General features: G+C 64.3%; 3 protein-coding genes across 3 annotated transcripts in view; 1 reads left to right on the top strand and 2 right to left on the bottom strand.

Annotated features, from left to right (window-relative positions):
• Positions 1-409: 409 nt before the first annotated feature.
• PLP2 (proteolipid protein 2) lies at positions 410-5,518 on the bottom strand. Its single transcript, XM_084224132.1, has 5 exons — positions 5,405-5,518; positions 2,976-3,128; positions 1,895-1,990; positions 1,700-1,787; positions 410-799 (listed from the first exon to the last, which is right to left on the bottom strand). The coding sequence occupies exons 1-5, from the start codon at positions 5,489-5,491 to the stop codon at positions 780-782; spliced, it is 444 nt and encodes a 147-aa protein (XP_084080258.1). The 5' UTR covers positions 5,492-5,518; the 3' UTR covers positions 410-779.
• An 810-nt stretch (positions 5,519-6,328) lies between these two features.
• Positions 6,329-18,130, bottom strand: MAGIX (MAGI family member, X-linked). Its single transcript, XM_084223981.1, has 8 exons — positions 18,016-18,130; positions 17,862-17,933; positions 16,378-16,545; positions 15,814-15,888; positions 14,136-14,200; positions 9,035-9,169; positions 7,537-7,657; positions 6,329-6,555 (listed from the first exon to the last, which is right to left on the bottom strand). Exons 2-8 carry the CDS (start codon positions 17,893-17,895, stop codon positions 6,452-6,454), a joined length of 702 nt encoding a protein of 233 aa, XP_084080107.1. The 5' UTR covers positions 17,896-17,933; positions 18,016-18,130; the 3' UTR covers positions 6,329-6,451.
• A 4,741-nt stretch (positions 18,131-22,871) lies between these two features.
• GPKOW (G-patch domain and KOW motifs) overlaps positions 22,872-26,819 on the top strand; it is a gene marked incomplete at its 3' end in the record, with an annotated part of 5,790 nt that continues 1,842 nt past the window's right edge. Inside the window, exons 1-3 of the mRNA XM_084224019.1 lie at positions 22,872-23,130; positions 24,995-25,154; positions 26,618-26,720. Of these exons, the coding sequence (XP_084080145.1) occupies positions 23,087-23,130; positions 24,995-25,154; positions 26,618-26,720 (307 nt within the window). The 5' untranslated portion in view covers positions 22,872-23,086. The remainder of the gene's footprint in view (positions 23,131-24,994; positions 25,155-26,617; positions 26,721-26,819) is intronic.

The raw sequence follows: 26,819 nt of genomic DNA, 5'->3' as shown, positions 1-26,819 counted from the left end.
TTCCCGTGAGAGGTGGAAGGGTTTCCTCCCTTTTTCCGTAATTAGGAGTGGGGAGTTTCCTGCCCTTTTTTCCGTGAGGGCTGGGGAGGTCTCTTCCCTTTTTCCGTGAGGGGTGGAAGGGTTTCCTCCCTTTTTCCTCCCTTTTTCCCTGAGGGCTGGGGAGGTCTCTTCCCTCTTTCCGTGAGGGGTGGAGGACGTTCCTCCCTTTTTCCGTGAGGGGTGGAAGGGTTTCCTCCCTTTTTCCTCCCTTTTTCCCTGAGGGCTGGATTTCTTCCCCTGTTCTGTGAGGGGACCGGAGTTTCCCGCCCTGTTCCCGTCAGGAGAAGGGGGGATGTGTTTTCTTTCCCTGGGCTGAGGGGATCTCCCGCCCTTTCTCCCTGAAGGGAACAGACCCACCAGTAATGCAGTAATAAAAACCCTTTATTTCCCAATACATTGCCCCCAAAAGCCTCCCGCAGGCTGGGGGAGTGGGGATGGGGGGAGCACCTCAAAAACTATCGGAGGCACCCCAGAAACTGAGGCGGGCACCCCAAAACCCGTGAGGGACAAGGGTGCCTTTAAACCTGAGGGGGTCTCCCCAGGGGGAAACTGAGGCACGGGCGGTTCAAGGCACTTGCAAAGGCGTTTGAGGCAGGGGCAACCCTTAAGGGACCCCCCAGATCTACCCCTGCACCCCCCCCGGGGGACCCAGGCGTCGGGACCCCTCAATAATTTAAGGCTGGGGGTCCCCCGGTGCGGGGGGAGCTTTGGGGAGGGTTCTGTTGGGGTTCTTGGCTTGTTCAGGCACCTTCTGGGGACTCTGGAGGGGGCACAAAGGGGGGGATTAGTTACACCCCCAGGGACCCCCAAACCCTCTGGGGATCCCCAGCCCCGATTAGTTACACCCCCAGGGACCCCCAAACCCTCTGGGGATCCCCAGCCCCGATTAGTTACACCCCCAGGGACCCCCAAACCCTCTGGGGATCCCCAGCCCCGGGTCTCCCCCCCCCCCCCCCCCCCAGAGGGCAGCGATCCCCTCCCGGTGTTTCCCGTTCTCCCCTGTTTGTTCCTCCCAGTTCCACCAGTAGGGCCGCCCTCCCTTTCCCAGTTCTTCCAGTTCCTCCCCATTCCCACTGCTCCCAGCTCTCCCCTGCAGGTCCTTCCCAGTGCCCCCAGTACCCCCCAGAGCACAGCAGCCCCTTCCCAGTGCTCCCACTACCCCCCCACAGCGCAGCAGCCCCTTCCCAGTGCTCCCAGTACCCCCCCAACAAGGGCAGTAGCCCCTTCCCAGTGCTCCCAGTACCCCCCCGGAGCACAGCAGCCCCTTCCCAGTGCTCCCAGTACCCCCCCACAGGGGAGCAGCCCCTTCCCACTACTCCCAGTACCCCTCCAGAGCACAGCAGCCCCTTCCCAGTGCTCCCAGTACCCCCCTCACAGAGCAGCAGCCCCTTCCCAGTGCCCCCAGTACCCCCCACCAAAGGGCAGCAGCCCCTTCCCAGTGCTCCCAGTACCCCCAAAAAGGGCAGCAGCCCCTTCCCAGTGCCCCCAGTACCTCCCCAGAGCACAGCAGCCCCTCCCCAGTGCTCCCAGTACCCCCAAAAAGGGCAGCAGCCCCTTCCCAGTGCCCCCAGTACCTCCCCAGAGCACAGCAGCCCCTTCCCAGTGCCCCCAGTACCCCCCCAGAGCACAGCAGCCCCTCCCGAGTGCTCCCAGTACGCACCAGTGGGGGCGGCGGTGTGGCCCTGCCGCAAGGGGAAGGTGATGTAGGCGTCGTATCCCAGCAGGATCCCGGCCAGGATCCCGAACACCTGGGGGTACAGGGGGTCAGGGACCCCTCAAACCCCCCTTGCACCCCCCCCAACCCCCGAGGGGGGGTAAGAGCCCCCCCAGCCAGCCCCCCAAATTCCCCCCTCACCCCTCCCGCGATGCCGGCGCCGTTGTGGTGGCTGACGATGACGATGAGGGAGATGATGAGGAAGAGCACGGCCCCGATGACGCAGCGCGTGAAGTCCTGGGGGGCACACGTGGGACCCCTCAGAGACCCCCAAACCTTTTGGGGACCCCCCCCTACCTCCAGGGGTTCCCCCCAGAGACCCCCAATCCCCAGGGACACTCCCCCACTCAGCCACTGCAGGACCTCCCAACCCTCCCCCCAGCCCCCCAAGCCCCTCCCCAGCCCCCCAACGCTCCCCAAACCCCTCCTCAAGCCCCCTGTAATCCCCCCAAACCCCTCCCCAGCCTCCCCAAACCCCCTGTAATCCCCCCAAACCCCTCCCCAGCCTCCCCAAATCCCCTGTAATCCCCAAACCCCTCCCCAGCCTTTCCAAGCCCCCTGTAATCCCCCCAAACCCCTCCCCAAACCCCCTGTAAACCCCCCCAAACCCCTCCCCAGCCTTTCCAAGCCCCCTGTAATCCCCCCAAACCCCTCCCCAGCATCCCCAAACCCCCTGTAAACCCCCCCAAACCCCTTCCCAGCCTCCCCAAGCCCCCTGCAATCCCCCCAAACCCCTCCCCAAACCCCCTGTAATCCCCCCAAACCCCTTCCCAGCCTCCCCAAGCCCCCTGTAATACCCCCAAACCCCTCCCCAGCCTCCCCAAAACCCCTGTAAACCCCCTCAAACCCCTCCCCAAACCCCCTGTAAACCCCCCCAACCCCTCCCCAGCCTCCCCAGACCCCCTGTAATCCCCCAAACCCCTTCCCAGCCTCCCCAAGCCCCCTGTAACCCCCCAAACCCCTCCCCAATGCTCCCCAACCCCCCTGTATTCCCCCCAAACGCCTCCCCAAGCCCCCTGCAATCACCTCAAACCCCTCCCCAAGCCCCCTGTAACCCCCCAAACCCCTCCCCAATGCTCCCCAAACCCCCTGTAAACCCCCTCAAACCCCTCCCCAGCCTCCCCAAACCCCCTGTAACCCCCCAAATCCCTCCCCAATGCTCTCCCAGCCCCCCGTAATCCCCCCGCAGCCCCCCCAGACGCCCCCAGCCCCCGTGGCTCACGCTCCAGCCCCAGTGCAGCAGCTGCACGCGTTGCGGCAGGCGGCAGCTCCAGGCCAGCAGCACCAGCGCGGCGAACACCAGCTCCACCACGGCCAGCCCCACGTAGCCCGTGCGCGACGCCCCGAAACACACCAGGGTCAGCAGGCACAGCACCTGCGGCACAGGCACCTATGGCATCCATAGGGGACCCGCCCGCAGCTCCCCTGGGCCCCCACAGAGACAGGTACCCCGTTATACAGGCACAGCACCTGCGGGACAGGCACCTATGGCATCCATAGGGGACCCGCCCGCAGCTCCCCTGGGCCCCCACAGAGATGGGTACCCCGTTATACAGGCACAGCACCTGCGGCACAGGCACCTATGGCATCCATAGGGGACCCGCCCGCAGCCCCTCTGGGCCCCCACAGAGACAGGTACCCCGTTATACAGGCACAGCACCTGCGGGACAGGCACCTATGGCATCCATAGGGGACCCGCCCGCAGCTCCTCTGAGCCCCCACAGAGATGGGTACCCCGTTATACAGGCACGGCCCATATGGGATGTGTGCTGTGTGCCCCTAAAGGATCATCAAGGGACAGTAGGGACCCTCTGAGACCCCTATAGCGCTGCATGCAAACCCCGTGTATGGCTGCTAGGGAAATGCCTATAGGGATCCTGAGCGTTATCCTATAGGGCCCTACAGGTTCTGTCACCTGTCAAGACACTTAGGACACTTTTATACCTGTGTAGGGTCACTTAGAGATGTCCTGTGGTGCCCTCATTAGGCCTCTATAGGGGCACCTATAGAAACTCCCCCCAGGAGTGTCCCCAGTAGGCCCCTGTGGGGTCATCTATAGACCCCCTCCCCCCCATAGCGCCCCCAACAAGCCACTGTGGGGGCAACTATAGACCCTCCCGCCCCCATAGCGCCCCCAATAGGTCATTGTGGGGTCACCTATAGATCCCCCCATAATGCCCCCAATAGGCTACTGTGGGGTCACCTATAGACCCCCTCCCCCCCCCATAATGCCCCCAATAGGCCACTGTGGGGTCACCTATAGACCCCCCACCCCCATGGCGTGCCCAATAGGCCATTGTGGGGTCACCTATAGGACCCTCCCCCAATGGCGCCCCCAATAGGCCACTGTGGGGTCACCTATAGACCCCCTCCCCCCCATAGCGCCCCCAATAGAACACTGTGGGGTCACCTATAGGACCCCCCATAACGCCCCCAATAGGCCATTGTGGGGTCACCTATAGACCTCCTCCCCCCCATAGTGCCCCCAATAGGCCACTGTGGGGTCACCTATAGACCCCCCCCCCCCCATAGCGCCCCCAATAGGCCACTGCGGGGTCACCTTTGGGACCCCCCCCCCCCCGCCATAGCGCCCCCTGTGGGCCCTCCCCGTGTCCCCGTGGGTCCCGGCCCCGCACCCGCGTGGGCGGCGGGACAAGGGCGCCGCTGTGGGAGCGCCGGGGGCGGGGCCGTCTCCCGGCAACGGTCACCACGGCAACGGCACAACAACGCCCCCCCACCCGCCCTTCAAGGGGCGATGGCGTGGGTGGGGCCCGCCGGGCTGGGGGCTCTTAAAGGGGCAGAGGTCGGAGCGCCTTAAAGGGGCCGCTCCCGCCGTGACGCGGCGAGCGCCGCCCGGGCTGGCGCAATAACGGCTGGCACGGCGGGCCGGGCACCGCCCGAGCCCCGCTTCTCCCCGGGCACGGCCCAGACATCCGGGCTCCCTCCGCCCTTCCCAGCCAGGGCCCCCTGCCCCGCCCTGCTCACCTTGCCCCGCCCCACCCCCCGTTTCCCAAGGGCGTTGCCCCTCCACGCGCCCGAAGCGGGACCGGGAGTGGCGGGGGTGCGGGTGTCCCACGGCACGGGGGACGCTGCGGGGGTGTCAGCCCCGACACCCGGCTCCCGCACTGCACGTGTCGGTCCCAGCGCTCCGGGAGCGCTCCGGGAGCCGGGCATCCCCCGGTGTCCCGCTGCCCCCCGAATGGGGACCGAGGTGTCGCGGAACGCCCGATCCCTTGCAAAGCAGGGCAAAACCCAGGCAAAACCGCCGTCCCGCCATCCCGTTCCTCCCGCCCCGCACAGACACGGGGACCCACGTGTCGGGGTGTCCCCGGGTCCCCCCAAACGGGGATCCAGGTACCCTGCCGCCCCTCCCCCCAAAAACGGTGATCCCAGACATCCTGCCCCGCCCCAACCCGGGACTCACGGATCCCCCTGCCCCCCGAGTGAGCGCCCAGGCGTGTCCCCCCTCCCCAAAGGAACCGGGCACCGAGCCACCGTGCCCCTCCGCACAGGGACCGGGGCATCCCGCTGCTCCCGCCGCCCCGAGCAGGACCCAGATGTGTCCCGGTGTGTCCCCCCCGCCCCCCCGGTGCCCACTCCGCTGGGTCCCCCAGCCCCGGTGCCCCCACCGCCGTTCCCCCCGTGTCTCACGATCTCGCCGATGAGCACCAGCCCCTTGCGGGTGCGGCTGAAGGCGAGGCAGGTGGCGGGGCAGCTCTGGGCCCCGCTGGACTCCATGGCGGGACCGGGCGGCACCGAGCGGGCGGTGGCGGCGGGGGGGGGGGGCGGGGGGGGCCCCAGGGAGCTGGCACGGCGCGGGGCGGGGCCTGGCGGCGCGGGCCGGCACGCCATTGGCCGGCTGGGGCGCGGGTGGGCGGGGCCTGGCGGCGGGGGAAACCCCTATTAGGGATGAACGAGGAGGGAGCCCCGAGGGCGGGGCCTCGGGCTTGGCGCGCCGTCACGTGACCGGGCGGGGCGGGGGGAATCCCCGGCTGGGGGTCCCGGGGGGCGGGGCCTGGAGCGCGGAACCCCCTGCGATGATTGGGTCGGGGGTCCTGGGAGGAGGAGCTGAGGGTGGGCGGGGCTTAGAGCGGGGAACCCCCTGCGCGTGGCGGGGGGCGGGGCTTGGCGCGGGGGAGGCCTCGGGCGGTGGCGGGAAGGGGACCCCGAGGGGCGGGGCTTGGAGAGGGCAGGGCCGGGCCGGGGGGTCCCGACATTGGGGGGGGTTGGGGGTCTCTGAGGGGGTTTGGGGAGCCCTGGGAGAGCCTCTGGGGGTCCCTGGGGAGGGTCTGGGGGGATCCAGAGGGGCCTGGGGCGGGCTGGGCGCCTCACGGCGTCCCCAGCGCGGTTTGGGGGTCCCCAGGGCCGTTTCCCCGGGGCCGCGCTCGGTTTTGGAGTGACTCAGCGGATGTGGGCAGCGCCCCGCCCGCCGGATGCGGGAAGGGAAGGAACGGGGGGGTCCTTGTGGGAAACGGGAGCCGCCGGGGGATTCCCACCTTTATTGTGCCTCCCAAAATGGGGAGGGGGCAACACCTCCGTGCGACCCCCGGAACGCGATGGGGGGGGGATTGCATAGGTCTAAGGGCACCCCCGCCAAAACGAGGGGCACCAGAATGACCCCCCAAGCACCAAAAAATGGGGGGCGGGGGGACGAACCTCGCTGCGCCGTCACCGTCCGTGCGGGGGGCTGCGGGGGGCTCAGGGGTGCAGCCCCCCCACCAGGCAGAAGCAGGGCTCCCCCCGCGGGGAGCTGCCCACGCACAGCCGCAGCACCCCCCGCGCCAGCGGGGCCGGGGGCGCCCCTGCCGGGAAAAAGGGAGGGAGGGAGGGGGCGTCACGGCCGTGGGGCGGGGCAGGGACCCCCCCCCCCCCCCCACCAGGGATCCCCCCCCCACCAGGGACCCGCCCCACACCCACAGCCTGGCATGGGCTGGGGGGCTCGGGGCTGTACCACTCTGCTGCTGGGGGGGGTCAGTGGGGCGCGTTACTGAGCTTGGTGGGCTGTACCACCTGACTGGGGGGGGTGTCTCATGAGTTTGGGGGGGCTCTGGGCTGTACCACCTGACTGGGGGGGGTGTCTCATGAGTTTGGGGGGGCTCTGGGCTGTACGACCTGACTGGGGGGGGGCTCTGGGCTGTACCACTGTGCTGGCGGGGGGGGGGGGGGCTTGGGGATATCCCAATGTGTTTTGCGGGGCTGTGGGCTGTACCATCTGGTTTGGAGGGAGCGCTGGGGTACACCGGTGTGGTTTGGGGCGCCCCGGGCTGTACCACCTGACTGGGGGGGCACTGGGGTGTCTCATGAGTTTGGGGGCGCTCTGGACTGTACCACCTGACTGGGGGGGCACTGGGGTACACCGGTGTGGTTTGGGGGACCCCGGGCTGTACCACTGCGCTGGCAGGGGGGTGATGTGTCCAGCTGTGTTTTGGGGGGCTGTGGGCTGTACCACTGCGCTGGCAGGGGGGTGATGTGTCCAGCTGTGTTTTGGGGGACCGTGGGCTGTACCAGTGCGCTGGCAGGGGGGTGATTTGTCCAGCTGTGTTCTGGGGGGCTGTGGGCTGTACCACTGCACTGGCAGGGGGGTGATGTGTCCAGCTGTGTTCTGGGGGGCTATGGGCTGTACCACTGCGCTGGCAGGGGGGGTGATGTGTCCAGCTGTGTTTTGGCGGGGGGGGTCCCTGGATGTGCCAGTGCCTCAGCGGGGCTCTGGGGTGTCCCTTGGGGCCATTCCCACCCTGTCCCCACCGAAGGGGGGATTTTGGGGGGTTCGGGGGTGGTCTCACCGTGGGGGCGGCGCAGCAGCAGGCGCAGGCGGCTGCCCCCCCCCCGGATCCGGGCCAGCGCCTGCGCGTGGCTCATGCCGGCCGTGGGGGCCCCGTTGATGGCCAGGAGCTCGTCACTGACCTGCCCCCCCCAGGGACCCCCAAAAGTTACAGACCCCCCCAGACCCCCACAGTCCCGCAGAGTCCTTCCCACCCCCCAGAGACCCTCCCCCCCTTGCTCGCCCCAGGACCCCATAAACCCCCAAACCACCTCCCCACCCCCAGGATCCCATAAACCCCCAAACCACCTCCCCCACCCCCAGGACCCCATAAACCCCCAAACCACCTCCCCCACCCCCAGGACCCCATAAACCCCCAAACCACCTCCCCGACCCCCAGAACCCCACAAACACCCCGGACCCCCCCCCCAGTTCCCTCAGGGCCCCCCAGCTTCTGACAGACCCCCCCAAGACCTCACTGCCCCCCCAGCCTCATAGCGCCCCCAGCCCCATAGAATCCCCCAGCCCCATAGAAACCCCCCACCCCATAGAGCCCCCCCAGCCCCATAGAAACCCCCAGCCCCATAGAGTCCCCAGCCCCACAGAGACCCCAACCCCATAGCGCCCCCTCCAGCCCCACAGAGACCCCCAACCCCATAGAGCCCCCCCAACCCCATAGAGCCCCCCCAGCCCCATAGAGCCCCCAGCCCCACAGAGCCCCCAGCCCCACATTCCCCCGGCGGGGCTGCCCCCTCCCCAGCCCCACAGAGCCCCCAGCCCCATAGAATCCCCCAGCCCCATAGAATCCCCCATCCCCACACTCCCCCGGCGGGGCTGCCCCCTCCCCAGCCCCACAGAGCCCCCAGCCCCATAGAGCCCCCCCAGCCCCATAGAATCCTCCAGCCCCACATTCCCCCGCGGGGCTGCCCCCTCCCCAGCCCCATAGAATCCCCCAGCCCCACATTCCCCCGGCCGGGCTGCCCCCCTCCTCAGCCCCATAGAATCCCCCAGCCCCACAGAATCCCCCAGCTCCATAGAATCCCCCAGCCCCATAGAGCCCCCAGCCCCATAGAAACCCCCAGCCCCACAGAGCCCCCAGCCCCACAGCACCCCCAGCCCCACAGCGCCCCCAGCCCCATAGAACCCCCATCCCCACAGAGCCCCCAGCCCCATAGAGCCCCCCCAGCCCCATAGAATCCCCCAGCCCCATAGAACCCCCATCCCCACAGAGCCCCCAGCCCCATAGAGCCCCCCCAGCCCCATAGAATCCCCCAGCCCCACAGAATCCCCCAGCCCCATAGAGCCCCCCCAGCCCCATAGAGCCCCCCCAGCCCCATAGAGCCCCCCCAGCCCCATAGAATCCCCCAGCCCCATAGAGCCCCCCCAGCCCCACAGAGCCCCCAGCCCCACAGAGCCCCCAGCCCCATAGAGCCCCCCCAGCCCCACAGAATCCCCCAGCCCCACAGAATCCCCCAGCCCCATAGAGCCCCCCCAGCCCCACAGAATCCCCATGCCCGTACCTGGATGCAGCCGCAGCGCTGGGCCGGGCCCCCCTCGCGCAGCCCCCGCACGAAGACCCCGGCCGGGCCCCCCCGGAGGCTGAACCCGAACCCGCCCGGGCCCCGCGGCAGCTCCACCGCGAACGGGGCGGAGTCCTGGGGATGGCACACCAGTATAGACCAGTACGGACCAGTATGGACCAGTATAGACCAGTATACACCAGTATACACCAGTACAAACCCGAACCCGCCCGGGCCCCGCGGCAGCTCCACCGCGAACGGGGCGGAGTCCTGGGGATGGCACACCAGTATAGACCAGTATAGACCAGTATGGACCAGTATAGACCAGTATGGACCGGTATAAACCTGAACCCGCCCGGGCCCCGCGGCAGCTCCACCGTGAACGGGGCGGAGTCCTGGGGATGGCACACCAGTGTGAACCAGTATGGACCAGTATAAACCATTATAAACCAGTATAGACCAGTATAGACCAGTATAAACCAGTACAAACCCGAACCCGCCCGGGCCCCACGACAGCTCCACCGCGAACGGGGTGGAGTCCTGGGGATGGCACACCAGTATAGACCAGTATGGACCAGTATAGAGCAGTATAGAGCAGTATACACCAGTATAAACCAATATACACTGGTATACACAGGTATATACCAGTATACACCAGTATATACCAGTACACACCAGTATAAACCACTAAACCTGCCCGGGTCCCGCGGCAGCTCCACCACGAACGGGGCGGAGTCCTGGGGATTGCACACCAGTGTGAGCCAGTATAGACCAGTATGGACCAGTATAAACCAGTATGGACCAGTATAGACCAGTACAAACCCGAACCCACCTGGGCCCCGCAGCAGCTCCACCGCGAACGGGGCGGAGTCCTGGGGATGGCACACCAGTATAGACCAGTATGGACCAGTATAGACCAGTATACACCAGTATAGACCAGCGTATACCAGTTACACACCAGTATAAACCAGTACAAACCCGAACCCGCCCAGGCCCCGCGGCAGTTCCACCGCGAACGGGGCGGAGTCCTGGGGATGGCACACCAGTGTCAACCAGTATGGACCAGTATAGACCAGTATGGACTAGTATATGCCAGTTACACACCAGTAAAAACCAGTACAAACCCGAACCCGCCCGGGCCCCACGACAGCTCCACCGCGAACGGGGCGGAGTCCTGGGGATGGCACACCAGTGTGAACCGGTATAGACCAGTATAAACCAGCATAGACCAGTATATACTGGTATAAACCAGTATACGCCAGTATAACCAGTATATACCACTTACACACCAGTATACACCAGTATACACCAGTATAAACCAATAAACCCGCCCGGGTCCCGCGGCAGCTCCACCACGAACGGGGCGGAGTCCTGGGGATTGCACACCAGTGTGAACCAGTATAGACCAGTATGGACCAGTATAAACCATTATAAACCAGTATACACCAGTATACACCAGTATATACCAGTACACACCAGTATAAACCACTAAACCTGCCCGGGTCCCGCGGCAGCTCCACCACGAACGGGGCGGAGTCCTGGGGATTGCACACCAGTATAAACCAGTATAGACCAGTATAGACCAGTATAGACCAGTATGTACCACTATAGACCAGTATAGACCAGTATGTACCGCTATAGACCAGTATATACCGGTATAGACCAGTATAAACCACTACAAATCCGAACCCGCCCGGGCCCCGCGGCAGCTCCACCGCGAACGGGGCGGAGTCCTGGGGATGGCACACCAGTGTGAACCAGTATGGACTAGTATGGACCAGTATAGACCAGTATAGACCATTATAAACCAGTATACACCGGTATACACTGGTATATACCGGTATACACCAGTATACACCAGTATACACCAGTATAAACCACTAAACCTGCCCGGGCCCCACGGCAGCTCCACCACGAATGGGGCGGAGTCCTGGGGATTGCACACCAGTGTGAACCAGTATAGACCAGTATGGACCAGTATAAACCATTATAAACCAGTATACACCAGTATATAGCAGTATACACCAGTATATACCAGTACACACCAGGATAAACCACTAAACCTTCCCGGGTCCCACGGCAGCTCCAGCACGAATGGGGCGGAGTCCTGGGGATTGCACACCAGTATAAACCAGTATAGACCAGTATAAACCAGTATGTACCGGTATAGACCAGTATAGACCAGTATGTACCGCTATAGACCAGTATATACCAGTATAGACCAGTATAAACCAGTACAAATCCGAACCCGCCCGGGCCCCGCGGCAGCTCCACCGCGAACGGGGCGGAGTCCTGGGGATGGCACACCAGTATAGACCAGTAGAGACCAGTATAGACCAGTAGAGACCAGTTACACACCAGTGTAAACCAGTATACACCAGTATGCACCAGTATAAACCATTAAACCCGCCCGGGCCCCGCGGCAGCTCCACCATGAATGGGGCAGAGTCCTGGGGATTGCACACCAGTATAAACCAGTATAGACCAGTATAGACCAGTATATACTGGTATAGACCAGTATAGACTAGTATAAACTTGTATATACCAGTTACACACCAGTATACACCAGTATAAACCACTAAACCCGCCTGGGCCCCGCGGCAGCTCCACCGTGAACGGGGGAGTTCTGGGGATTGCACACCAGTAAAAACCAGTATAGACCAGTTACACACCAGTATACACCGGTATAAACCAGTTATGTACCAGTATGCACCAGTTACACCAGTATAAACCAGTTATGTACCAGCATGCACCAGTTACACCAGTATAAACCAGTTATGTACCGGCATGCACCAGTAACACCAGTATAAACCAGTTATGAACCGGCATGCACCAGTATAAACCAGTATAAACCAGTAATGTACTGGCATGCACCAGTGTAAACCAGTTATGAACCGGCATGCACCAGTAACACCAGTAACACCAGTGTAAACCAGTTATGTACCAGTATGCACCAGTAACACCAGTATAAACCAGTATAAACCAGTTATGAACCGGCATGCACCAGTAACACCAGTATAAACCAGTGTAAACCAGTTATGTACCGGCATGCATGAGTAACACCAGTATAAACCAGTATAAACCAGTTATGTACCAGTATGCACCAGTAACACCAGTATAAACCAGTATAAACCAGTTATGAACCGGCATGCACCAGTAACACCAGTATAAACCAGTGTAAACCAGTTATGTACCGGCATGCATGAGTAACACCAGTATAAACCAGTATAAACCAGTTATGTACTGGCATGCACCAGTAACACCAGTATAAACCAGTATAAACCAGTTCTGTACTGGCATGCACCAGTAACACCAGTAACACCAGTATAAACCAGTTATGTACCGGCATGCACCAGTATAAACCAGTATAAACCAGTTATGTACTGGCATGCCCCAGTAACACCAGTATAAACCAGTATAAACCAGTTATGTACCGGCATGCACCAGTAACACCAGTATAAACCAGTATAAACCAGTTATGTACCGGCATGCACCAGTAACACCAGTATAAACCAGTATAAACCAGTTATGAACCGGCATGCACCAGTAACACCAGTATAAACCAGTATAAACCAGTATACTGCCTGGGCCCTGTGGCAGCTCCACCGCAAATGGGGGGGTGGGACCCTGGGGTTGCCAGTAAACCAGTATGCACCAGTATGCACCAGTTACATACCAGTTACATACCAGTATGCACCAGTTACACACCAGTAACACACCAGTATACACCAGTATGCACCAGTATGCACTGGTTACACACCAGTTACACACCAGTAACATATCAGTATACACCAGTTACATACCAGTATACACCAGTTACACACCAGTTACGCACCAGTATCCACCAGTTATACCAGTTACGCAGCAGTATCCACCAGTATATACCAGTATCACCAGTATACACACCAGTATACACCAGTTATACCAGTAACACACAGTTCCACACCAGTTACACACCAGTATGCCCCAGTTACACACCAGTATACACCAGTTAGACACCAGTTACACACCAGCATGCCCCAGTTACACACCGGTTCCACACCAGTATACACCAGTTACACACCAGAATGCCACAGTTCCACACCAGTATACACCAGTATACACCAGTATACACCAGTTACACACCAGTATGCACCAGTTACACACCAGTTACACACCAGTATGCCCCAGTTACACACCAGTATACACCAGTTACACACCAGAATGCCACAGTTACACACCAGTATACACCAGTTACACACCAGTATGCCCCAGTTCCACACCGGTATGCCCCAGTTCCACACCAGTATACACCAGTTCCACACCAGTATACACCAGTTCCACACCAGTTCCACACCAGTATACACCAGTTCCACACCAGTATACACCAGTTACACACCAGTTCCACACCAGTATACACCAGTTACATACCGGTTCCACACCAGTATACACCAGTTACACACCAGAATGCCCCAGTTCCACACCAGTATACACCAGTTACACACCAGTTACACACCAGTATACACCAGTATACACCAGTTACACACCAGTTCCACACCAGTATACACCAGTTACACACCAGTTACACACCAGAATGCCACAGTTACACACCAGTATGCACCAGTTAGACACCAGTATGCACCAGTTCCACACCAGTATGCACCACTTAGACACCAGTATGCACCAGTTAGACACCAGTATGCGCCAGTTCCACACCAGTACGCCCCAGTTCCACACCAGTATGCCCCAGTTACACACCAGCATACACCAGTTCCACACCAGTAAGTCCCCAGGGCCACGAGGCAGCTGCATCCCAGTGCTCCCAGTTCCCTCCCAGTGCTCCCAGTTCCCTCCCAGTACTCTCCCAGTACCCTCCCAGTTCCCTCCCAGTGCTCCCAGTGCCATCCCAGTGCCCTCCCAGTGCTCCCAGTGCCCTCCCAGTGCCATCCCAGTTACCTCCCAGTGCTTCAAGTGCCCTCCCAGTGCTCCCAGTTCCCTCCCAGTCCCTCCCAGTTCCCTCCCAGTGCCTTCCCAGTGCTCCCAGTGCCCTCCCAGTCCCTCCCAGTTCCCTCCCAGTCCCTCCCAGTTTGTCCCAGTCCCTCCCAGTGCTCCCAGTCCGTACCTGTGGCCAGCCCAGTCCGTGGCCCAGCCCCCCCCCGGCACTGCTGGGACTGCGCAGCTCCGGAGCTGGGGAGAGAGGGGGTGACCAGTATGACCAGTATGGGCTCCCAGTATGACCAGTATGACCAGTATGGGCTCCCAGTATGACCAGTATGACCAGTATGGGCTCCCAGTATGGCCAGTATGGGCTCCCAGTATGACCAGTATGGCCAGTATGGGCTCCCAGTATGACCAGTATGGCCAGTATGGGCTCCCAGTATGGCCAATATAACCAGTATGACCAGTATGGGCTCCCAGTGCTCCCAGTATGACCAGTATAGGCTCCCAGTATGACCAGTATGGGCTCCCAGTATGGCCAGTATGGCCAGTACGGGCTCCCAGTATGGCAAATATAACCAGTATGACCAGTATGGGCTCCCAGTATGACCAGTATGACCAGTATGGGTTCCCAGTATGGCCAGTACGGGCTCCCAGTATGGCCAGTATGACCAGTACGGGCTCCCAGTATGACCAGTATGACCAGTATGGGCTCCCAGTATGGGCTCCCAGTATGGCCAGTACGGGCTCCCAGTATGGGCTCCCAGTATGGCCAGTATGGGCTCCCAGTATGGCCAGTATGGGCTCCCACTATGACCAGTATAACCAGTATGGGCTCCCAGTATGACCAGTATGTCCTCCCAGTATGACCAGTATGGGCTCCCAGTATGGCCAGTATGGGCTCCCAGTATGGCCAGTATGGCCAGTATGGGCTCCCACTATGACCAGTATAACCAGTATGGGCTCCCAGTATGGCCAGTATAACCAGTATGGGCTCCCAGTATGACCAGTATGGGCTCCCAGTATGGCCAGTATGGGCTCCCAGTATGACCAGTATGGGCTCCCAGTGCTCCCAGTATAACTAGTATGGGCTCTCAGTATGACCAGTATGGCCAGTATGGGCTCCCACTATGACCAGTATAACCAGTATGGGCTCCCAGTATGACCAGTATGTCCTCCCAGTATGACCAGTATGGGCTCCCAGTATGGCCAGTATGGGCTCCCAGTATGGCCAGTATGGCCAGTATGGGCTCCCACTATGACCAGTATAACCAGTATGGGCTCCCAGTATGGCCAGTATGGGCTCCCAGTATGGCCAGTATAACCAGTATGGGCTCCCAGTATGACCAGTATGGGCTCCCAGTATGGCCAGTATGGGCTCCCAGTATGACCAGTATGGGCTCCCAGTGCTCCCAGTATAACTAGTATGGGCTCTCAGTATGACCAGTATGACCAGTATGGGCTCCCAGTATGGCCAGTATAACCAGTATGGGCTCTCAGTATGGCCAATATGGGCTCCCAGTATGGCCAGTATCGGCTCCCACTATGGGCTCCCAGTATGACCAGTATGGGCTCCCAGGGCCCTCCCAGTGCTCCCAGTGCCCCTCCCATTGCCTTCCCAGTGCTCTCTCAGTGCCCCCAGTGCCCTCCCAGTGGCCCCCCAGTGTCCACCCAGTGCCCCCAGTGCCCCCCCAGTGCCCCCAGTTCCCTCCCAGTGCTCTATCAGTCCCCTCCCAGTGCCCTCTCAGTGCCCCCCCAGTCCCCTCCCAGTGCTCCCAGTGCCCCCCCAGTGCCCCCAGTGCCCTCCCAGTGCCCTCCCAGTGCCCCCCAGTCCCCCCCAGTGCTCCCAGTGCCCCCAGTACCGGCGGGCAGCAGGTCCCGGGGCTCAGGTCCCACGAAGCTGGTGGCGGCCACGGGCTCGGGGGGGGCCCCGGGGCCTGCGGGGGACGGACCTGCACCAGTGCTCCCAGTGCTCCCAGTGACCTCCCACCAGTGCTCCCAGTGCTCCCAGTGACCTCCCAGTGCCCCCAGTGCTCCCAGTGACCTCCCAGTGCTCCCAGTGCTCCCAGTGACCTCCCAGTGCCATCCCAGTGCCATCCCAGTGCTCCCAGTGCTATCCCAGTGCTCCTCCCAGTGCCATCCCAGTGCTCCCAGTGCCCTCCCAGTGCCATCCCAGTGCTCCCAGTGCCATCCCAGTCCCCCCAGTGCTCCTAGTCCCTTTCCCAGTCCCCCCCAGTCCCTTTCCCAATCCCTTTCCCAGTCCCCCTAGTCCCTCCCAATGCCCCCCAGTGCCCTCCCAGTGCTCCCAGTGCCCTCCCAGTCCCCCCAGTCCCCCCCAGTCCCTCCCAGTGCCCCCAGTCCCTCTCCCAGTCCCTCCCAGTCCCCCCAGTCCCTGTCCCAGTGCTCCCAGTGCTCCCAGTGCTCACCCAGGCTCCTCAGCAGCACCAGCAGCTCTCCCCCCCCCCTCTCTCCGGGCCCTTCCCGGGGGTCTCGGCGCCGCCCCCAGGCCGGGGGGGGGCGGGGGGCGGGGGGCGGCGGGGGGGGGCGGCTGTAGCGCAGCACGCAGGAGCCCCCCACCACCACCACCACACTGACTGTGATGGGAGAGTGAGACCCCCACCCAGAGAGACCCCCACCCACCCAGAGCCCCCCACCACCACCACCACGCTGACTGTGGGGGGACAGGGTGAGACCCCCACCCACCCAGAGAGACCCCCACCCACCCAGAGCCCCCACCACCACCACCACACTGACTGTGGGGGGGGGACAGGGTGAGACCCCCACCCACCCAGAGAGACCCCCACCCACCCAGAGCCCCCACCACCACCACCACACTGACTGTGGGGGGGGGACAGGGTGAGACCCCTGCCCACCCTGAGAGACCCCCACCCACCCAGAGCCCCCACCACCACCACCACACTGACTGTGGGGGGGGGACAGGGTGAGACCCCTGCCCACCCTGAGAGACCCCCACCCACCCAGAGCCCCCCACCACCACCACCACACTGACTGTGATGGGAGAGTGAGACCCCCACCCACCCTGAGAGCCCCCCACCACCACCACCACACTGACTGCAATGGGAGAGTGAGACCCCCGCCCACCCTGAGAGACCCCTGCCCACCCTGAGAGCCCCCCACCACCACCACCACGCTGACTGTGGGGGGGGGACAGTGAGACCCCCGCCCACCCTGAGAGACCCCCGCCCACCCTGAGAGCCCCCCACCACCACCACCACGCTGACTGTGGGGGGGGGACAGTGAGACCCCTGCCCACCCTGAGAGACCCCCACCACCACCACCACACTGACTGCAGGACCCCCCCAAAGATGGGACCTCCCCCCAAAGATGGCACCCCCTCCCAAATAGATGGGACCCACCCCCCCCCAAAGATGGGACACCCCCAAAGAGATGGCCCCCCCTCCCAAAGATGGGACCCCCCCCAAAAAGATGGGACCCCCACCCAAAGATGGGAACCCCTCAAAGAGATGGGGACACCCCCCAAAGAGATGGAACCCCCCAAAGAGATGGAACCCCCCAAAGATGGAACCCCCCCCAAAGATGGGACCCCCCCCAAAGATGGGACCCCCCCAAAGATGGGACCCCCCCAAAGAGATGGGGACCCCCCCAAAGAGATGGGACCCCCCCCAAAAATGGGACCTCCCCCCAAAGAGATGGAACCCCCCCCAAAGATGGGCCCCCCCCCAAGAGATGGGGACACCCCCAAAGAGATGGGGACACCCCCCAAAAATGGGACCTCCCCCCATAAAGAGATGGGGACCCCCCCCAAAGATGGGACCCTCCCCCCCCTCCCAGGGATTGGGCCCCAGTGCTCCCAGTTAGCTCCCAGTTTCCCCCCGGTGTTGGCCCCTCCCCCCTCCCCGCCCCTCCCCCCCCGCCCCTCCCCCCTCACCGCTGGGCGCGGGCGGTGCCTCCGGGGGCGGCATCGGGGGAGGGGCCCCCCCGGGCTGGGGGGGGGCAGCGCCTGCGGGCACCAGTGCTCCCAGTGACCGACCAGTTACTGACCAGTAACCCCCAGTGCTCCCAGTGACTGACCAGTTACTGACCAGTTACCGACCAGTGCTCCCAGTGACCGACCAGTGACCGACCAGTAACCGACCAGTGCTCCCAGTGACCGACCAGTAACCGACCAGTAACCGACCAGTAACCCCCAGTGCTCCCAGTGACCAACCAGTTACCGACCAGTGACCAACCAGTGCTCCCAGTGACCGACCAGTAACCGACCAGTAACCCCCAGTGACCGCCCAGTGCTCCCAGTGACCGACCAGTTACCGCCCAGTGACCCCCAGTAACCCCCAGTGCCCTGCCAGTGCTCCCAGTGACGGACCAGTTACCTCCCAGTGCCCTCCCAGTATCCCCCCAGTGACCTCCCAGGACCCCCAGTGTCCTCCCAGTAACCCCCCAGTGCCCTCCTAGTGCCCTCCCAGTAACCCCCAGTGCCCTCCTAGTGCCCTCCCAGTAACCCCCAGTGCCCTCCCAGTAACCCTCAGTGCTCCCAGTGCCCTCCCAGTTACCTCCCAGGAACCCCCAGTGTCCTCCCAGTAACCCCCCAGTGCTCCCAATGCCCTCTCAGTAACCCCCAGTGCCCTCCCAGTGCTCCCAGTGACGGCCCAGTAATCCCAGTGCCCTCCCAGTGACATCCCAGTGCCCCCAGTGACCTCCCAGTAACCCCCAGTGCTCCCCCCAGTGCTCTCCCAGTGACATCCCAGTGCCCCCAGTGACCTCCTAGTAACCCCCAGTGCCCTCCCAGTGCTCCCAGTGCCCCCCCCAGTGCCCTCCCAGTGCTCCCAGTGCCCTCCCAGTAACCCCCAGTGCTCCCAGTGCCATTTGTATCTCCCCAGTTCACTCCTGGTGCCCCCTCAGCTTCTCCAGTTCCCTCCCAGTTTGCCGCACATCATCACAGTGCTCCCAGTTCCTCCCAGTGCTCCCAGTTACAGCCCAGTTACCTCCCAGTAACCCCCCAGTGTCCACCCAGTAACCCCCAGTGCTCCCAGTCCCCCCCAGTGTTCCCAGTCCCCTCCAGTGCTCCCAGTCCATCCCAGTCCCATCCCAGTCCCCCCCATTGCCCCCCAGTCCCCCCCAGTCTCCCCCAGTGCTCCCAGTCCACCCAGTCCCATCCCAGTCCCCCCCATTGCCCCCCAGTACCCCCCCAGTCCCCCCCAGTCCCCCCAGTCCCTCCCAGTCCCCCCAGTCCCTCCCAGTGCTCCCAGTCCATCCCAGTCCCATCCCAGTCCCCCCCAGTCCCATCCCAGTTCCCCCCATTGCCCCCCAGTCCCATCCCAGTCCCATCCCAGTCCCATCCCAGTCCCATCCCAGTCCCATCCCAGTCCCCCCCAGTCTCCCCCAGTGCTCCCAGTGCACCCAGTCCCATCCCAGTCCCCCCAGTCCGCCCAGTCCCCCCCAGTCCCTCCCAGCGCCCCCCGCCCCTCCCCCTCCCCCGGTACCGCCGCGGGGTCGCCACGGCAACGCGCGCGAGGCCGGCGGGCGCGAGCGGCCGGCGAGACGGGCTGAGCGACGGGCGGCTCTGCCAATCAGCGGCCGCAGCGCGCAGGGAGGGGGCGGGGCATAGCGCAGCCGCAACACCGATAGGAGGAAATTCCACCAATCAGCGGCCGCAAACCCCGCGGGGCGAGGGGGCGCCGCAAAGGCTGCCGGGAGTTGTAGTCCGGCTCCAGCCCCGCTCCCTCTCTCTCTCCCACAGGGCCCCGCGGCGGAAGATGGCGGCGGGCGATGGCGCGGCCGAGGGCCCCGCGGGGCCGGGACCGGGACCGGGCACGGGGCCGGTGTCCTTCGCCTTCAGCCGCAGGACCGAGCGGCGGCGGCCCCTGCCCGCGGGACCGTGCGCGGAGCCGGGCGGCGGCGGTGACACCGAGAGCGACACCGACTTCCTGACGGCCGTGGAGGACCGGGAGCTGCTCAGGTGGGCGGGCAGGGGCGGGGCTTAAGGGTGGGACACGCCCCCGAGGCTCCTTTGGGGGCGGGGCTTGGCTCTGGGGCGGGGCTTCGCTGCCGGTTTGGCCAGGGATGCTCCAGTGGGCGGGGCATGGGGCGGGGCTGAGTAGGGGCGGGGCTTCAGGGCATGTTCCTAATATGGTCAAAAGGGGCGTGGCCTGACCACGGTATCTGTGCGGCTGCTGTGTGGGCGTGGCTTGCCGGGGGCGTGGTTCCTGGCCGGGAACACCCCTTTGTTTAACGGAGTCGCTTTGTTTGTGGGCGTGGCTAACCCTCTGGTCCCACCCCCAGCACGCGGCCGGCCCCGCCCCCCAAGAAGGAGCTGGTGATCCCCCTGATCCCCTCCCACCGCTGGAGGAACCCGGAGCCCCCCCGCGCCGACAGAGACCCCGCCCCCGGCACAGACCCCGCCCCCCTCAAGGACCCCGCCCCTCGCACAGACCCCGCCCCCCGCACAGACCCCGCCCCCCGCACAGACCCCGCCCCCAGCGCGGACCCCCCCTCGGTGGAGGCGCAGGCGGTGCAGGAGCTGCTCCAGGGTGAGTCGGGGGTCCCGGGGGGTGTTTGGGGGGCCCGGCCGAGCCCCCCTGACCGCCCCCGACCCCCCCGGCCCGCAGAGGCCCGGCAGAGCCAGGAGCGCCCCAATGGCGACCCCGCACCCCCCGTGGCCATCCCCCTGCCGCCGCCGGACCGGGACCGGGACCGGGACAGGGACAGGGACACGGGCACCGGGGCACAGCCGGTGAGACCCCCGGGGGACCCCCCAAACACCCCCGAGGGATCCCCAAACACCCCCGAGGGACCCCTCCCAAACACCCCCCTGGGACCCCCCCAAACACCCCCCTGGGACCCCCCCAAACACCCCCCGATGGACCCCCCCAAACACCCCCCGAGATCCCTGAGGGACCCCCAAGCACCCCCGAGGGACCCTTCCAAACACCCCCCAAAACCCCCAAACACTCCCTGAGGGACCCCCCCAAACACCCCCAAGGGACCCCCCCAAACACCCCCCTGGACCCCCAGAGTGACTGACCCCTGCCCTGGGACCCCCAAACACCCCCCTGGGACCCCCAAACATCCCCCAGGACCCCCACAGCCCTGGGACCCCCAAATATCCCCTGAGACCCCCAAACATCCCCTAGGACCCCAAATATCCCCTGGGACCCCCACAGCCCTGGGACCCCAAACACCCCTGGGACCCCCAAACATCCCCTGGGACCCCCGGTGCCCTGGGACCCCTGAACAACCCCTGGGACCCCCAAAAGTCACCTCACCTGGGACCCCTGAACAACCCCTGGGACCCCCAAAGTGACTTCACCCTGGGACCCCAAACACCCCCTGGGACCCGCACAGCCCTGGGACCCCTGAACATCCCCTGGGACCCCCAAACACCCCCCTGGTACCCCCACAGCCCTGGGACCCCCAAATACCTCGGGACCCCCAGAGTGACTGACCCCTGCCCTGGGACCCCCAAACACCCCCCTGGGACCCCCAAATATCCCCCCGGAACCCCACAGCCCTGGGACCCCCAAACACCCCCTGGGACCCCCAAACATCCCCTGGGACCCCCAAACACCCCCCTGGACCCCCGGAGCCCTGGGACCCCCAGAGTGACCCTTGGAGCCCTGGGACCCCCGGAGCCCTGGGACCCCTGAACAACCCCTGGACCCCCAAAGTGACCTCACCTGGGACCCCCAAACACCCCCAGACCCCCGGCGTGCCCCTTCCCCAAGTCCCCGGGACCCCCAGCCCAGCGTGCCCTGCTCAGCCCGAGCGCCCCCAGCCCCCCCTGCCCCGGGGACCCCCAAATCACCCCCAGCCCCCCCTGCTCCGGGGACCCCCAAATCACCCCTAGCCCCCCCTGCCCCAGGGAGCCCCAGATCACCCCCTACCCCGGGGACCCCCAGCCCCCCCCTGAGCCCTGGGGACCCCCAGAGCGCCCCCAGCGCCCCCTGCCCCTGGGACCCCCAGACCCTCCCTGCCCCGGGGACCCCCAGAGCGCCCCCAGCCCCCCCTGCCCTGGGGACCCCCAGAGTGCCCCCAGCCCCCACGAGCCCCGGGGACCCCCAGAGTGCCCCCAGCCCCCATGAGCCCCGGGGACCCCCAGAGCGCCTCCAGCCCCCCGGGGACCCCCAGCCCACCCCCAGCCCCCCCTGCCCCGGGGACCCCCAGAGCCCCCCCTGTCCCAGGGACCCCCAGACCGCCCCCAGCCCCCCCTGCCCCGGGGACCCCCAGATCACCACCAGCCCCCCGGGGACCCCTAGAGTGCCCCCAGCCCCCCCTGCTCCGGGGACCCCCAAAGCCCCCCTGCCCCGGGGACCCCCAGAGCGCCCCCAGCGCCCCCAGCCCCCCGTTGTGTCGCAGACCCCCCAGGATTACGAGGCCGTGCCCGTGGGGCAGTTCGGGCTGGCCATGCTGCGGGGGATGGGCTGGAGCCAGGGCCAGGGCATCGGCCGCACCTTCCCCAGGTGAGCAGGGGGGGAACCCCAAAACCCCGGGGACACCCCAAAACCACAGGGGGCACCCCAAAACCCCGGGGGGCACCCCAAAACCCCGGGGGGCACCCCAAAACCCCGGGGGAGGGGGGATGGGCTGGAGCCAGGGCCAGGGCATCGGCCGCACCTTCCCCAGGTGAGCCAGGTGGGGCACCCCAAAACCACAGGGGGCACCCCAAAAACACAGGGGACACCCTGAAACCACAGGGGAGCCAGGGGGGCACCCCAAAACCACAGGGGAGGGGGGATGGGCTGGAGCCAGGGCCAGGGCATCGGCCGCACCTTCCCCAGGTGAGCAGGGCACCCCGAAACCACAGGAGGCACCCCAAAACCACGGGGAGCACCCCAAACCCCAGGGGAGGGGGGATGGGCTGGAGCCAGGGCCAGGGCATCGGCCGCACCTTCCCCAGGTGAGCAGGGGGGGAACCCCAAAACCCAGGGGGCACCCCAAAACCCCGGGGGTACCCCAAAACCCCGGGGGCACCCCAAAACCCCGGGGGAGGGGGGATGGGCTGAAGCCAGGGCCAGGGCATCGGCCGCACCTTCCCCAGGTGAGCCAAGTGGGGCACCCCAAAACCCCGGGGGGCACCCCAAAACCACAGGGAGCACCCCAAAAACACAGGGGGCACCCCAAAACCCCGGGGGTACCCCAAACCCCGGGGGAGGGGGGATGGGCTGGAGCCAGGGCCAGGGCATCGGCCGCACCTTCCCCAGGTGAGCCAAGTGGGGCACCCCAAAACCCCGGGGGGCACCCCAAAACCACAGGGGGCACCCCGAACCCCGGGGGAGGGGCGATGGGCAGCCCAAATCGGGAGGGGGGCACCCCAAACCCCCAGGTGAGAGTGGGGGGCACCCTGAACTGGGAGCAGGGGGCACCCCTGAACTCCCAGGTGAGCCAGGGGGGCACCCCGAAACCAGGGTGGGAGGCACCCCTGAGACCCCCAGGAGGGCGCCCCCAAACTGGGCGGCACCCCTGAACCAAGGGGGGAACCCCTGAACCCCCAGGTGTGTGTGGGGGGCACCCCTGAGATCCCCAGAGCACCCCTGAACCCCCCAGCAGGGCACCCCCAAACTGGGGGGCACCCCTGAACCAAGGGGGGAACCCCTGAACCCCCAGGCACCCCAAATCAGGAGAGGGGGCACCCCTGAGACCCCCAGAGCACCCCTGAACCCCCCCAGGTCAGTGGGGCACCCCCAAACTGGGAGGGCACTCCTGAACCCCCAGGAGGGCACCCCTAAATTGGGGGGTCACCCCTGAGCCCCCCAGGTCAGTGGGGCACCCTCAAACTGGGGGGGCACCCCTGAGCCCCCCAAAGATGGGGGCTGGGCTGAGGCAGAGGGGGGGAGGGACCCCAAATTCTGGGGGGGGGGGGGGGGGGCACCTGGAACCCCTGAATACCCCCAAAACTGGGGGGGACCCCTGAACATCCGACCGTGGGGGGCCAGGCCTCGAAGGGAGATTTGGGGTGCCCTGATTCCCTCTGCTGGATTTTGGGGTGCCCTGACCCTCCCAGGGTGGATTTTGTGGTGCCCTGACCCTCCCAGGCTGGATTTTGGGGTGCTCTGACCCTCCCAGGGTGGATTTTGGGGTGCCCTGACCCTCCCAGGCTGGATTTTGGGGTGCTCTGACCCTCCCAGGGTGGATTTTGGGGTACCTCTGGTGTATTTCGGGGTCCCCAGTGCATTTCGGGATCCCTCACCCCATTTTCCCCCCCGGGTATATTTTGGGGTCCCCCCCCGGTGCATTTCGGGGTCCCCCTGTATATTTTGGGGTTCCTGGGTGCATTTTGGGGTCCCTCACCCCGTTTTTATCCCCCCCCCAGTGTATTTTGGGGTTCCCCGGGTGTATTTTGGGGTCCCTCACCCCCGGGTATATTTTGGGGTCCCCCCCGGGTGCATTTTGGGGTCCCTCACCCCATTTCCCCCCCAGGCTGTATTTTGGGGTCCCCCGGATGTATTTAGGGGTCCCTCACCCCATTTCCCCCCCCCCCCCAGGGTGTATTTGGGGTCCCCCGGGTGCATTTTGGGGTCCCTCACCCCGTTTCCTCCCCAGGCTGTATTTCGGGGTCCCCCGGGTGTATTTGGGGGTCCCTCCCTCCCAGGCTGTATTTTGGGGTCCCCCCAGTGCATTTTGGGGTCCCTCACCCCCAGGCTGTATTTTGGGGTCCCCCCAGTGCATTTTGGGGTCCCTCACCCCCAGGCTGTATTTTGGGGTCCCCCGGGTGTATTTTGGGGTCCCCCCGGTTTATTTTGGGGTCCCTCCTCCCCAGGCTGTATTTTGGGGTCCCCCTGGTATATTTTAGGGTCCCCCCGGGTGTCTTTTGGGGTCCCCGGGTATATTTTGGGGTCCCCGGGTGTATTTCGGGGTCCCTCACCCCCAGGCTGCATTTTGGGGCCCCCCCGGTTTATTTTGGGGTCCCTCACCCCCAGGCTGTATTTTGGGGTCCCCCCTGGTGTATTTTGGGGTCCCTCACCCCGTTTTTATCCCCCCCCCGGGTGTATTTGGGGTCCCCTGGGTGTATTTGGGGTCCCCCCGGTGTATTTTGGGGTCCCCCACCCCGTTTTTCCCCCCCCCCAGGGTGGTGCCCCCCCTGGAGCAGCGGCCCCGCCCGCGGGGGTTGGGGCTGGGGGCCGAGGCCGCCCCTCCCCCCGGCACCCCCCGAGCCCCCGAGCAGGGCCCGGCCGTGGGAGACACCGTGGGCATCGAGGGCGGGCCCCACCGCGGCCTGCGAGGCAAGGTGAGCATGGCCTGGACCAGTATAAACCAGTATAAACCAGTACGGACCAGTATGGACCAGTATGGGTCAGTACGGGACAGTATGGGTTAATATAGACCAGTATAAACCAGTACAGAGCAGGGCCCGGCCGTGGGAGACACCGTGGGCATCGAGGGCGGGCCCCACCGCGGCCTGCGAGGCAAGGTGAGAGCGGAACAAACCAGTATAAACCAGTATAGACCAGTATAAACCAGTATGGGTCAGTACGGGACAGTATGGGTTAATATAGACCAGTATAAACCAGTATAGAGCAGGGCCTGGCCGTGGGAGACACCGTGGGCATCGAGGGCGGGCCCCACCGCGGCCTGCGCGGCAAGGTGAGAGCCACGGACCAGTATAGACCAGTATAAACCAGTATAAACCAGTATAAACCAGTACGGGACAGTATGGACCAGTATAAACCAGTATAGAGCAGGGCCCGGCCACGGGAGACACCGTGGGCATCGAGGGCGGGCCCCACCGCGGCCTGCGCGGCAAGGTGAGCATGGCCCGGACCAGTATAAACCAGTATAGACCAGTATAAACCAGTATGGGTTAATATAGACCAGTACAGACCAGTATGGACCAGTGCCGGGCAGTGCTGGGTGGGCATCGAGGGCGGGCCCCACCGCGGCCTGCACGGCAAGGTGAGAGCACCATGGACCAGTATAAACCAGTATAAACCAGTATGGACCAGTATGGGTCAGTATAGAGCAGTAAGGGCCAGTACAGACCAGTCCAGACCAGTATAGAGCAGTATAAACCAGTATGGACCAGTGCCGGGCGGTGCTGGGTGGGCATCGAGGGCGGACCCCACCACGGCCTGCGAGGCAAGGTGAGAGCACCACGGACCAGTATAAACCAGTATAAACCAGTATAAACCAGTATAAACCAGTATGGGTCAGTATAGAGCAGTATGGGCCAGTACAGACCAGTCCAGACCAGTATAGAGCAGTATAAACCAGTATGGACCAGTATGGACCAGTATACAGCAGTAGCTGGTCCCTAACTGGTCCCTAACTGGTCTGCCCAGTCTCTAACTGGTCTCTGACTGGTCTCTCCCTGATCCCTAACTGGTCTGACCGGTCCCTAATTGGTCTCTCCCTGATCCCTAACTGGTCTCTAACTGGTCTAACTGGTTTCTAACTGGTCTCTGACCTGTCTCTAACTGGTCTCTGACTGGTCTCACCGGTCTCTAACTGGTCTGACTGGTCCCTAACTGGTTTCTCCCTGATCCCTAACTGGTCTCTAACTGGTCTTTAACTGGTCTAACTGGTCTCTAACCGGTCTCTAACTGGTCTGACCGGTCTCTAACTGGTCCCTAACTGGTCCCTAACTGGTCTGACCGGTTTTTAACTGGTCTCTAACTGGTCTAACTGGTCCCTAACTGGTCTGACCGGTCCCTAACTGGTCCCTAACTGGTCTGTCTTTCCCTGCCCGGCCAGGTGGAGGCGCTGGACCCCGAGACCGGCCGGGCGCTGGTGCGGCTGCAGCTGGGGGGGCAGGTGGTGGCGGTGAGCCAGCACGGGCTGCGGGCGGAGCGCCAGGGTGAGTACCAGTATGGACCAGTATGGACCAGTGACCCTAGAGACCCCCCCCCAATAACCCTAGGGACCCCCCAGTAACCCCCTGTGAGCCAGCACGGGC

This window comes from Fringilla coelebs (assembly GCF_963513975.1).
Source record: "Fringilla coelebs genome assembly, chromosome: 33".
NCBI classification, from domain to species: Eukaryota; Metazoa; Chordata; class Aves; order Passeriformes; family Fringillidae; genus Fringilla; species Fringilla coelebs.
This window is presented reverse-complemented; position numbering and strand designations above follow the sequence as displayed.